At 39.8% G+C, this 14,552-nt stretch overlaps 2 protein-coding genes and 1 pseudogene across 3 annotated transcripts in view; 2 read left to right on the forward strand and 1 right to left on the reverse strand.

The window, feature by feature from the left end:
- The window catches only part of LOC3291156 (seminal metalloprotease 1), a 53,478-nt gene that overhangs the window by 1,675 nt on the left and 37,251 nt on the right, over window positions 1-14,552 (reverse strand). The window lies entirely within an intron of this gene.
- LOC133393703 (uncharacterized) lies at window positions 823-5,362 on the forward strand. Its single transcript, XM_061659690.1, has 2 exons — window positions 823-2,120; window positions 5,125-5,362. Exons 1-2 carry the CDS (start codon window positions 974-976, stop codon window positions 5,130-5,132), a joined length of 1,155 nt encoding a protein of 384 aa, XP_061515674.1. The 5' UTR covers window positions 823-973; the 3' UTR covers window positions 5,133-5,362.
- Window positions 8,392-11,880, forward strand: LOC133393152 (uncharacterized protein K02A2.6-like; annotated as a pseudogene).

Below are 14,552 nucleotides of genomic sequence, written 5' to 3' on the forward strand. Positions count from 1 at the left end.
CTGACTAAGAAGTCGCTTAAGGCGTCGAGCTTTACTGATATCTTATCTCGCAAAAAGTTGTTTTACGCTCCTAAAAAATCTGAGATTGTTTTTGAAATATCGAAGACTTAATGTCATAACCATCGAAATGTCAACATCACCAAATGGACCAACCTGGTAGCCAAGGTGGATTTAAAAATATCAGGTGGTGGACTCTAGTGCATTTTGACAATTCGTCACTTGACGTAAGGTCCCCAGGATTCAAACTTTGTTTACATTAATTAAATTTGTTCATATAATTTATCTACCCCATTTTTTCGAATAAATATTCTTTAAAAATATATTTTGGACTTTGTGAGTTCTTATTTAACATTGAAACGTACATTAAAGTGTGTTATTTTGTGTTATTCTGTGAATTTATTCTAGAATTCTTTGTGTTTTCGTCATTTTTGATGATAAAAATTAAGAAATCATTATTTTTGTTCAATTGTTACATTAATTCCTCATTATCTACGAGCCGCATGGACAATTTACTTGAGATTAGAACTCATGCTAGCATGATTTTAAATTTCGTGCATAAACAAATCATCAAATCTTTTGTTAATATATTACGTTTTTTCGATAAAATCAATAGACACGCACTAAAATGCACATAATAACAAAGAAGTCTGCTATATTTGCTAAGCTTTGTGTGCGGAAACCAATGGTCAACGGTTCTAAAATGACGTAAAGTCCCTCAACTATGGCGACCCCCCAAAGGCCCTAATCCACCACCTGATATTTTTAATCCACCTTGCCTGGTAGCGGTTGGCTGACAGCGGCTGTCAACAGGGGCAACGGGAAAAAAGTGCGCCACTGGAGCAGCGTCGGGAGAAGCGTACAAACGGAAAAGATACAGAAGTACAAATATACGAGTGAAATACAACAAATTGGCGACGAGGAAGTACGAAAACCACGTTATTATACCTAAGCAAACTAAGCTTGTGTTGTTTTCATGGATCCGGCGTCAAAGAAGACCGAAATTCCTGCTGCTTCTGTCACCACACGGGCTGCTGCTAAATCTGCCAGTACCGGAACACCTACGGCCGATTCTTCTTCAAACCTTCCTACTGGCGTCCTTGCTACGGACAATTCTGCTACTGCTAAGCCTATTTCTTCGAACACTTCTACTAGAGGCCCTATTACGGCCCATTCTGCTGCGGTAAAACCAAAGGCATCCAGTTCTACTACATCCAGCACATCGGTGCCCGGCTCAAGTGTGGGTGAAGGTACCGCTCTGTCTGTTTCGGTCCGGGGGATAACTACTGCTGTTACGAATATGTCTACAATGTTCTCATTTGAGCCGTTTGATCCAACAAACTGCAAAATCCAGAGATGGTTGGAAAGGTTGCAAATTGCCTTCAAAATCCATCGAGTTTCCGAAGAAGACAAACGTGATTACCTTCTCCATTATATGGGTGGTGCTACTTATGACGTGTTGTGCAACAAGTTAAAGAATGCAGAACCGCAAACTAAAACGTTCCAGGAAATTGTTTCCATTCTTCAAGAGCATTTCAACCCAAATCCTTTAGAAATTTTGGAAAATTTCAAGTTTGCAAATCGGAAGCAAGCTGAAAACGAAACACTGTCTACGTATCTAATGGAATTGGAGAAGCTAGCACAAACATGCAATTTTGGGGATTACCTCGACAAAGCCTTGAGAAACCAATTTGTATTCGGACTCCAAAACCGTGCGATCCAATCGCGGTTGCTCGAGGTGCGCGACTTAACATTGGCTAAAGCGAAGGACATAGCTTTTAGTATGGAAATGTCAAATCGAGGCGCAGACGAAATACACGGCGCCGGTGCAGCGTATCCAGTTCAGCACATCAGCACCACGAGCAAGAAGAAGAGCAAGCCAACAACGGTTCAAAGGAAAACAGCTTGCTATCGGTGTGGAAACGAAGAGCATTTTGCGGATAAGTGTCGACACCGGAATGCAATTTGCAACTACTGCAAGAAAATGGGACACTTGGATAAAGTGTGTCGTACAAAACTACAACGAGCAGGAGTACACACACTGGAGTACGAGCCTGATCTTCCTGCCTGTGACGATGACGTTGTGGATGTGCTCAACCTGAGAGCAGTGCAAAATCTGGCGGGTAAGTTTTTGCTGGAAATGGAAATCTCTGATAGAAAACTTATTTTCGAGGTGGACACGGGTTCTCCAGTATCACTAATAAGTAACAGGGATAGATTAAATTGTTTTCCTAACACATTGATGAAGAAAAGCAATGTAAAATTGAAAAGTTACTGCAACGGTGTTATCAACGTTCTTGGAGAGATCGAAGTGAGAGCAAAAATAAAAAATTTAGAAATTCCTTTGCCATTGCTTGTCACAAAATCCGACAGAAATCCTTTGCTTGGACGTAACTGGATGAGAACTATAAAGTTAGATTTGAATAAATTTATGCATACCAGTCAAGAAGTTTCATATTGTGAAAAGGAAAATTTCACTCCATGCTCAATACTAGAAGCTCTACTAAAAAAATATTCGGAAGTATTTGAGGCAGGAATAGGCAAAATTGAAGGGTTACAAGCTTCATTAACTCTTCGCAAAGAAACAAAACCTATTTTTATCAAAGCGCGGCCTGTCGCATTTGCTGTCCGAGATGCTGTAACCAATGAAATCAATAAGTTAGTTGAGGAAAACGTTCTAGAGAAAGTGGATCATTCTGAATGGGCTACACCTATTGTGCCAGTAAAAAAATCAGGGGGTAATGTAAGATTATGTGGTGACTATAAAATCACGGTTAATCCAAACCTATTAGTAGACGAGCACCCACTACCGACAGTTGAGGAATTGTTCACAAATATTGCAGGCGGGGAAAAATTTTCTAAATTAGACCTTTCCCAAGCCTATCTGCAATTGGAGGTAAGCCCCGATTGTCGGGATATTTTAACATTAGCAACCCACAAAGGATTGTACCGCCCTACCAGACTAATGTACGGGGTGGCATCGGCACCAGCAATATTTCAGAGGTTAATCGAACAGATTCTACAGGACATTCCAGGAGTAACTGCTTTTATTGATGATATTAGAATTACAGGGCCAAACGATGAAATCCATTTAAAAAGATTAGAAGAAGTACTAAAAAGATTACGAAAGTACAATCTAAAAGTAAACAAAGCTAAATGCGAGTTTTTCGCAGATCAAATAGAATATTGTGGATACCTAGTTGATAAACATGGCATACACAAACTACATACAAAAATTAAGGCCATACAGGACATGCCGGCTCCGAAATCCGTAGATGAATTAAGATCTTTTCTAGGTTTGGTAAATTATTACGGACGGTTCTTCCCAAATTTAAGTACTGTAAACTATCCTTTAAACAATCTTCTAAAAGATGGAATACCATACGTTTGGGACGAGCATTGCCAAAAGGCATTCGCTCAGGTAAAAAGGGAAATGCAAACGGAGAGAGTACTGGTACACTATGATCCTAACCTTCCTCTCATATTAGCTACAGATGCCTCACCCTACGGGGTAGGTGCCGTCCTTAGCCATAAATTTGCCGATGGAACCGAAAGGCCATTACAATACGCATCGCAAACTTTAAACAAAACTCAACAGCGATATTCTCAGATCGACAAAGAAGCCTACGCAATCATTTTCGGAGTGCATAAATTTCACCAATATTTATATGGACGGAAATTTACTCTGGTAACGGACAACAAACCCTTATCACAGATATTTTCAGAATCCAAAGGATTACCAACGATGTCGGCAATGCGAATGCAGCACTATGCAGCTTTTTTACAAGGGTTTGATTATAACATTCGTCACCGGAAATCTGTAAACCACTGTAACGCCGATGCATTGTCAAGGTTGCCTTTACCGTCAGAGGATTCTGATAGAAGAATAGAGGATTCCGATTTAGTTGAGATCAACGTAATCGAAACATTGCCTTTAACAGTTCCTGAATTGGCAAAAGCCACAGCTGTAGACCCAAATGTTGAAGAACTACTGCGTGCCCTCAGAACGGGTAAAATAATTTTACCGAAACACTGTTTTGGTATTGATCAAAATGAATTCGATTTACAAAGTGATTGTATTATGCGGGGCAGTAGAGTTTACATTCCGCCTTTATTAAGAGAAAAGGTATTACAGGAGCTTCACTCTTCTCATTTTGGGATCTCTAGAATCAAATCTTTGGCAAGAAGTTATTGTTGGTGGCCCAACATAGACAAAGAAATTGAAAATATTGTAAATAACTGCCAACCCTGTCAAGAGACAAGAGCAAACCCACCAAAAGTACCGATACATTGCTGGGAGAAAGCAGAAGGGCCTTTTCAGAGGGTGCATGTGGATTATGCTGGTCCTTTCATGGGAAGCTACTTTTTTATTTTAGTGGATGCTTTCTCTAAATGGCCTGAGGTCCGTGTCGTCAACAACATGACTACCGAAACCACAATTAATGCCTGCAGGGAAATATTCAGTACATTCGGAATTCCTATGGTTTTGGTTAGCGACAATGGCACTCAATTTTCGTCAACGGAATTTACCAGGTTTTTAAAGCTAAACGGGGTGATTCATAAATTTAGTGCACCTTACCATCCAGCGACAAATGGACAGGCCGAGCGTTTTATTCAAACACTAAAATCAAAGCTGAAGGCAGTAAAGTGTAATCGTACAGAAATTCCAGAAGTGTTGAGCAATATTCTATTGTCTTACAGAAAAATAATTCATCCTAGCACTGGTTTTTCGCCCTCTTTGTTAGTATTTGGAAGGCAAATACGCAGCCGTATTGACATAATGATTCCAACTTCAAACTCGAACAATAGAGAAATCATAAAAACTAAAGATTTTGAAATAGGACAAAGAGTAGCTGCAAGGGAGTACATTAAAAATAACAAATGGGAATTCGGAAAAGTAACAGCAAGATTAGGTAAACTGCATTATGAAATAGAGTTAGATGATGGACGAACTTGGAGACGTCACATCGATCAAATGCGCGCTGTGGGTATTAGTATGCAAAAACCCATAAATAGGAACACTTCTTGGCAAGGCAGAGAGACTACTTCGCATAATTTGGAATCAGAAACTAATACCATCCCGAAAAATAGCAGTACACCAGAACTAATGACAGATTGTGGATCTAGGTCAATAGTACAAGCGCAACCATCCAACCCTCCACCAATGAGTTTTCCATCAGAGGCTCCATGTTCAGCGGAAATACCACCGGAAGCAAAACTGCGGCGATCAGCAAGGAGTATCAAAACACCACAAAGGCTACTACTGTAAATAACTATTTCGGAGGGAAGAGCTGTCATAACCATCGAAATGTCAACATCACCAAATGGACCAACCTGGTAGCGGTTGGCTGACAGCGGCTGTCAACAGGGGCAACGGGAAAAAAGTGCGCCACTGGAGCAGCGTCGGGAGAAGCGTACAAACGGAAAAGATACAGAAGTACAAATATACGAGTGAAATACAACACTTAATAACATTTAAATCCAGATCCAACCATTTTTGCAGTCACACAGGGCTTATACAGGCCCTTGGAGATTTATTCTGAATCATAACATATCTCTGTCTAGGTTAAACAGTGCAGATTGATAGTACGTATGGCGAACGTGCTGCATTTGTTGATAACGTTGAGCAGAATATCTGCTTTACAGAACTAATTATAATACACGCTATCAGCTGTCAGAAACATTGTAACACACTTCGGAAAGCCAAACCACATCAATTCATTATAACACACTCAGAAAATCAAATCATACCATAACAACACATCCTGAAGAGTTCAGGCCGCACCGTTCATATAAAAACAATTGTGACACACTTATTGAAAACACTCGAAACATGTAGGAGAAAGCGGGGCAAAATGGACCTATTAAGGATTTTGGTCCGTATCTTATTAGTTAAACCACTTTACATTGTTATTGGCAATGGCAATCGATATTTCAACGTCTTATTCATGAAAAACAATCAAAAGTTGACGCATTAATAACATGTTTAAAATGAATTTTAAAACCCATCGTCAAACGTCGTGAAATGTCGTTGCTATGGAGCAAACGGTCAAAACACATCAAAACAAAGGGGCAAAATGGACCCTACATTGAATTTAACGCTTTTGTTTAAGCTCTTGCATCTTGGTAGAATTGTGAGAGTAGAAATTTATGCTTGGTATTTAGGTGTTTTGTTGTATAATTTAGTCAAATACTGGAATATTTCAATAATTCAAGTGTTGTCAGTATTTTTTCTTGCCGATATAGTACATACAGCAAAGTTTTACACCTGTTTCCATCTACAGTGAACCCTCTCTTATTTGACACCTCTCCAATTTGAGAAACCTCTCTTATTTGAACATTTTTCACAGTCCCTTGATTTCCAGTACATTTTTGTACCTCTAATTTGGAAAACCTCTGAAATCTGTATCCCTCTTATTTTTGTATGGTGTTGCCATGGTTATTGAAAGATGTATGCTCAAATTGGCGATTTTGTTCGCAGTTTCCTATGGCAACAGTTAGGGCTGCATACTAAATGTTCTGTTTCTTTCTAATTTGTATGGACCTTTCATTCACTTTCCACCTCTGCAATTTGAAAACCCCTCTTATTCGACAGTCCCTTCGCCTCTCACATTGGATTTCTGAAAGGTAGAGCATAGCAAACTGTTTGTTTGCGTTTGAAAACTGCTTCTTTCTTCGCCAATGGAAATTCGTTTGTAAAATTCAAATAAAAGTAATTATTCACTGATTATTGAATCGCCAAGCGGTCACTAAATAAACTTTGCGCCACAAGTAAAAATTTGCGCGACCTACCGCAAAATCCAAAGGTAGCTGAGAGCGATCCAAACGTAGCTGAAACGATTCAGACGTAGCTGAAAACAATTCAGACGTGGTTGATTACGATCCATTCTCATGGATTGCGATCCATAGCAACCGGATAAAGATTCAGAGGAAAGTGAGAACAGGTGTAACACAGCACACCACACCAATTAAATGTACAGTGAAATTTGCCTAAGGCGAATCTTCAAGGGACCGTCATCTTAGAGAGATATTCATCTTGAGGAAAACTAATTAAAGTGTTGTTATGAAATATACAAGAAACCACGAGAAAACCTGGCATCCTTGGACCAACATTTTTGTGAACTGTCTTTGTTGCATAGTAACACGCATAACGCAGTAACATTGCAAGACTCTCTGATCGAGTACACATTGAGTGAATAAAGACGATTCCATTCTGAACTAAGGAATAAAGCAGTTGTGTTTTTCTCAAGATATATTCCCTGCGACATATCATTTTGGCGACGAGGATGCGTCCGCTCACAGCCGGTATGTGAATTACATTCTTCCGAAGCAACCGCATGAAAATTCGTTTGAAGAAACCGTCAATATTCTCAAGAAAATCTTCGGAAAGCAATATTCGGTGTTCCTTAAAAGGTACCAGTGCTTGCAGATAGTGAAATCTGCATTAGAAGATATCATCACTTACGGCAGAAGAGTGAATAAGGCATGCGAGGATTCTGAGTTCGAGAATTTGATATTAGACGATTTCAAATGTCTAATTTTCATTTGCGGACTGCAAGCTCCGGAATTCTCGGATATCAGAGCACGACTGCTATCTCGAATAGAAAACGCGACGCCGGAGGCTAAAGTGAACATTCAAACACTAATGGCAGAATAAGCCGTTGAATATCAATCTGAAAGCGGATACAACGATGATCGAAAATCAATCAAGATCAAAGCATTCCGTGCATGCAGTTTCAGAGAAGAAACCGTATCGTTTGCCACAGCCTTCCCGATACGACAATTCAAAAGATAAGCGTCAACCGAAATCAGATTCGAATACTGTCCCTCGTACTCCTTGTTGGCAATGTGGAAAAATGCATTTTGTACGGGATTGCAATTTTACAGATCATCTCTGCAAAGTGTGCAAAAATGTAGGCCACAAGGAAGGTTACTGTAAAGCCATGAGATCAAAATCTTCAAACAACAACACATATCAAAAGAGTGAGAAGAATCAAAATCAAAATCAAAAGAAATTTCAGGGAATTTTCGTTAATCATGTCACGAAAAACACTGCTAAAAGGAAGTTTCTTCTTCTTCTTCTTCTTCTTTGGCTCAACAACCGATGTCGGTCAAGGCCTGCCTGTACCCACTTGTGGGCTTGGCTTTCAGTGACTAATTGATTCCCCCCCATAGCAGGATAGTCAGTCCTACGTATGGCGGCGCGGTCTATTTGGGGATTGAACCCATGACGGGCATGTTGTTAAGTCGTACGAGTTGACGACTGTACTACGAGATCGGCCAAGTTTATCTCTTCATAATCAAAAGGAAGTTTATCTCTATCATAATCAATGACATAACTACATCACTCCAACTGGACACCGCAAGTGACATAACAGTTATTTCTAAAACAACATGGCAACATTTGGGTCAACCGAAACTTTCTCAAGCATCCATTGAAGTATCGAATGCATCGGGAGAACAACTCAAGCTTATCCGAGAATTCCAAAGCGAGGTTATCCTTAATGCAATTACAGAGAAATGTGTTTGTTTTGTTACATCATCACCAGTCCTAAATGTTATAGGTATAGATTGGATAGATAGGTTTAATCTATGGGCAATTCCCTTCGATGTACTGTGTAAGAAAGTTTCATCAGCATGTCCAAAGGATCGAATAGTACAGCTTCAATCGAAATATCCAACAGTTTTCGATGATTCGCTTGGACATTGCACAAAAACGAAGGTGAAACTGTTTCTGAAGCCCAATGTAAAACCAGTTTTCTGTCCAAAACGACCAGTACCATTCAATACTATCGCTCTTGTGGATGCGGAACTATCAAGACTACAATCACTAGGCATCATCACACCAATAGACTTTTCGGAGTGGGCTGCTCCGATAGTAGCCATTCGCAAGCCTAAAGGTCGGGCTACATTGATCGTACTCCGTAGTGTAATTTCGATTTTCACTAGCGCATCTGGTGGCGGCTGGTGGAAGCTTTTTTTGGTCATCAAGGTAATGGTCGTGCCGGATCTCAAATTTAAGTTGTTTTTTCACCGTTTTTCGATACGAAAATGGCTGAAATACGTGAACAACATATTCATCTATCAATTGCATAGCTTTTCCAGTCCAGTTATAGTAAAAAACAAGGAAAAATAACATATTTTCTGAAGCGGCTTTAAGTTGTTTAGCAAAATGCTTCGGTCAGCTGCCGCCAGATGCGCTAGTGAAAATCAAAATTACGCTTGCGAGTACGATCAATGTAGCCCGGCCTTAATGGTAAAGTTCGAATTTGTGCGGATTATTCGACGGGGCTTAACGAAGCTTTAGAGTCAAATCATTATCCTCTACCTACTCCTGAAGAAATTTTTGCACAGTTGAACGGAAGTGTTGTATTCAGCATAGTCGATTTGTCCGATGCATACCTACAAGTAGAAGTAGAAGACGAATCTAAACACCTTCTTACGATCAACACACATAGAGGTCTTTTTCAGTTCAACCGTCTCGCACCGGGAGTCAAATCAGCACCTGGAGCTTTTCAAAGACTAGTTGACGGTATGATTGCTGACATTCCTGGCGTTAGAACATTTCTAGATGATGCTATAATTTTCGGTAAAACTTGGGAGGCACACAAGCAATCATTAGACACATTTCTTCAGCGTTTAAAAGAATTTGGCTTCCACGTTAAGCTGGAAAAATGTCATTTCTATCAAACTGAAATTGTCTATTTGGGGCATGTGGTAGATCGCAACGGCATACGTCCTGACCCAGAGAAGCTGAAAACCATCGCATCTATTCCAGCACCAACGAACATTTCCGAATTAAGATCGTTCTTAGGAGCTGTGAATTTCTACGGCCGATTTGTGAGAAACATGCATGAACTCAGACACCCGTTAGATCAACTACTAAAGAAGGATACGAAGTAGAAGTGGAATTTGGATTGTCAGACATCTTTCGAAAAATTCAAGAAAGTACTGCAATCTGACTTACTGTTCACACATTATGATCCGAATCTTCCTATCATCGTTGCAGCAGATGCATCTAGCACCGGCGTTGGTGCAGTTATTTTTCATAAATTCCCGAACGGATATTTGAAAGCCATTCAACATGCTTCAAGAACATTAACGTCTGCAGAACAAGGCTACGGACAACCAGAAAAAGAATCTCTTGCTCTTACTTATGGGGTAACCAAATTTCATAAGTACTTACTTGGTCGGAAATTTACTCTTTTAACCGATTATAAGCCTTTACTATCCATATTTGGTTCAAAAAAGGGAATTCCTTTGCACACAGCAAACCGACTTCAACGGTGGGCATTGATGTTATTAAACTACGATTTTACCATCGAATATGTTTCAACCACCGAGTTTGGGTGCGCTGACATGCTATCAAGGTTAATCGACCGTTGCAAGCAACCAGAGGAAGATTACGTTGTAGCTTCGATTTCACTTGAAGAGTATATTCAAAACGTCATGCACGAATCATTGAAACAAGTGCCAGTATCATTTGCTGACATTCAAAAAGCAACAAGATTGGACGAAACACTGCAAGCTGTTTTGAAATTCATCCGGGAAGGCTGGCCGAACGAAGCGTCGTCAATCAAAAATCAAGACATTCGTTCGTATTACACACGAAAAGAATCGTTAACGCATGTAGATGGATGTACAGTCACTCCAAAAAGTATTCGTCTAGCTGAATATTTTACAGAAAAGGGCGAATTATGGCCGCAATAGGCATGGGGCGATAAAAGTAATGATGAGGTTTGATAAAGAGACCATCAATACACATGTACTGCTAAAAATGAGCATTAAAATAGTGCAATAACAACTAATTATTTAAAAAACTAAAAAAAGTCGTTTGATGGGCGTGCAAAAAGTATTCGTCCATCTAGCTTTTTAATTATTTACGCTGGACAAACACAACGTAGACGTGCATTAAATTTATTATTATCAATTTACTGGTGACTTTCTTTTAAAATAATGCATTTCTGTTGTTTCAATTGCACTTCAAGCGGTCAGAGAGGCACTAAAGGCGGGGGAGATAAATGATTGGAGCATGATGGCGAAAATCGTATCTTTAACTTATGCCTAACCTATCCTACCCATTTTTGAAGGTTTCAAAATGTGTGGAAGGGCTCGTTCCTTCATTTGATCAGAGTTTGGCCATTTTTCTGACACTAATTGTGTGACAAACTGCCATGTAAGCAGCCATCCTTGACGGTTAATCTAACGAAAGAAGCGGTTTAATGTCCAAAAAATCAAATTTTACCATGGAATCAGTGCATTTTGTGATGGCCAATAAGAAAAGGAAAATACAGTTAGTCCAAAAAGTATTCGTCTAGCTGAATATTTTGCAGAAAAAGGGGAACTATGGCCGCAATACGCATGGGGTGGTAAAAGTAATCATGGGGTTTGATAAAGGGACTATCAATACACACGTTTTGCTAAAAAATAAGCATTAAAATAGTGCAATAACAACTAAATTATTTAAAAAACTAAAATAAGTCGTTTCACGGGTGCGCAAAAAGTATTCGTCTATCAGACTTTTGGCATAAAATGCGTATGAAAACAAAGGTTATGGAATCAAAAAAATTCCTGATCTTGTTTCTTATTGCATTTATGACTATTGGTGACTACTTGCACAATTCAAGAACTCATTTGAACCTTTAAAAAGGCGTATTTTTGATCCACTCATCCTACAAGACTTGTTACAATTATCCTCTGATAGAAATATTGCATTTCCGGACTACGTGGCCAAGTTCCATTGAAAAATGGCAACTGATATCATATTGAGAGTCTACTAAATCATTTTCATCAGTTTGGTTTCAGCTGGTTTGGCGTTTTGGGCAAATGATAATGCCCTGTTTGTTCTCCAGCTCGACTGTTCTCACACATGTGATACATTTTAAGTACAATTTCTCAGAACTGGCACCCAAAGTACTTAAAAACTCCATTAATATGTTTTCCCATCTCGTCTCCTATCATTTTGAATCATTTTTCTAGCTCTCCTTACCGCACTGAGCCCTAGTATCATGACTCCATGATGCTACCGTTACCCGAGATTTTGATGTTGGATCTTAGTAGACTGTTTTTGCTATGGTAGACGTCGCCCGTATGACCTTGGCGATTTAAACATGTTTTAATATTGTAGTAGAGTCTAATTTGAAACAAATTCCTGAATTATTTGATGCAACTTAACAGATTTGGCCACTTTCTGTGTATGGTATTATTCAAACAAAACATGTTTGCAACAACTCACTCATTCAAGCTATTACATGACCAGCTACGATGAAATGCATGTGGCAACCTTGCGTATTACTGCAACGCACTGTAAAGTGCCGAAAGCTTTTAACCTTTGTAAGGTTCCGTACACACCTTTACGCTTCCGTGTCTATTGCGAAACTAATACGCGTTCCTCTATTAACACTAATACTACAAACTTATACTACCTACGCTATGTAAGGATCATTACACTACTACCACGAAATCTTCCAGTTGAATTTGTACAGAATAAAATTAAGTTAGTCTTATCTCGCAATCGATCTCGATCACATCTCTTTCCCCGTTAAATTCCTACAAATCGAAAGAACGCGCCAAAGTGGTGACCCCGACGTGATCCACCATCATTTAATCCGTAATTTGCTAATTCATTACCGCATCGAACCGTGCATCGCAAATTAAGTGTAAATTCGGTTGATTACGTTTTCGCGCAATGATGAATAGTGAAGATAAAAAAACCGACGCCGCCGCCGACGGCACGAGTAGGGATGCAGCACAATCGCTCGTAGGAGAAATAAAAGCAACGAGACTAAATCCGCCCAGCATGACCGACACAAACATCGAAACCTATTTCATGTCGCTGGAATTTCGGTTTGCGGACAGTGTACAAGGAGGACATTAAAGCTTCACCTGCTGAGTTGGTATACGGAACGACCCTCCGAATACCATCGGAGTTTTTTGTTGACGTATCGCAAAGCACGAATGAAGCTGAATTTGTCACAAAACTACGAAGGGCTATGCGTGATCTTCGCCCCCAGGAAACCGCGCGACACGGAAATCGAAGTGTATTCATGCATCAAGACCTGCAAACGTGCAGGAACGTATTTGTGCGTAACGATTCAATTCGACCATCGTTATCACTTCCGTACGAAGGACCGTTCGAGGTGATGAACCGAACCGACAAGTTTTTTAAACTGAACATCCGTGGGCGCACAACTAACGTTTCGATAGATCGTCTAAAACCCGCTTACGCGCTGGAAGAACAGCAAACGCCAATTATTACGAAACATGCTGCCACAACTCCTACTATTACTCCTTCGGCTAAAGTCACGCGTTCGGGTCGACAAGTTATAATCCCTTCTCGTTACCGTTAACTTGTCTAGGAGGGGAGTACTGTGGCAACCTTGCGTATTACTGCAACGCACTGTAAAGTGCCGAAAGCTTTTAACCTTTGTAAGGTTCCGTACACACCTTTACGCTTCCGTGTCTATTGCGAAACTAATACGCGTTCCTCTATTAACACTAATACTACAAACTTATACTACCTACGCTATGTAAGGATCATTACACTACTACCACGAAATCTTCCAGTTGAATTTGTACAGAATAAAATTAAGTTAGTCTTATCTCGCAATCGATCTCGATCACATCTCTTTCCCCGTTAAATTCCTACAAATCGAAAGAACGCGCCAAATGCAGCATGACTCATCAACCAAATGTGACCCATATCTTCCCCCTTTCTTATTGGCCATCACAAAATGCACTGATTCCATGGTAAAATTTGATTTTTTGGACATTAAACCGCTTCTTTCGTTAGATTAACCGTCAAGGATGGCTGCTTACATGGCAGTTTGTCACACAATTAGTGTCAGAAAAATGGCCAAACTCTGATCAAATGAAGGAACGAGCCCTTCCACACATTTTGAAACCTTCAAAAATGGGTAGGATAGGTTAGGCATAAGTTAAAGATACGATTTTCGCCATCATGCTCCAATCATTTATCTCCCCCGCCTTTAGTGCCTCTCTGACCGCTTGAAGTGCAATTGAAACAACAGAAATGCATTATTTTAAAAGAAAGTCACCAGTAAATTGATAATAATAAATTTAATTCACGTCTACGTTGTGTTTGTCCAGCGTAAATAATTAAAAAGCTAGATGGACGAATACTTTTTGCGCGCCCATCAAACGAATTTTTTTTAGTTTTTTAACTTATTTTTTAGCAAAACGTGTGTATTGATAGTCCCTTTATCAAACCCCATGATTACTTTTACCGCCCCATGCGTATTGCGGCCATAGTTCCCCTTTTTCTGCAAAATATTCAGCTAGACGAATACTTTTTAGACTGACTGTATCTTGTTTCACAACATAGTTGTTGTTCCAAACATTTACAGGAAAAAGGTACTGCAACAATTCCATCGCGGTCATCCTGGAATGGTGCGAATGAAATCCATTTCTCGAAGTTTCGTTTTCTGGCCGAGAATGGATGTCGATATCGAAAACTTTGTCCGGCGTTGTACTTCATGTTGCACTGCTGGCAAAGCACCAATCAAAGAAACACCTGAATCTTGGCCTGTGCCGGA

The sequence above is a fragment of the Anopheles gambiae genome, chromosome 3, assembly GCF_943734735.2.
Source record: "Anopheles gambiae chromosome 3, idAnoGambNW_F1_1, whole genome shotgun sequence".
In the NCBI taxonomy this organism is placed as follows: Eukaryota; Metazoa; Arthropoda; class Insecta; order Diptera; family Culicidae; genus Anopheles; species Anopheles gambiae.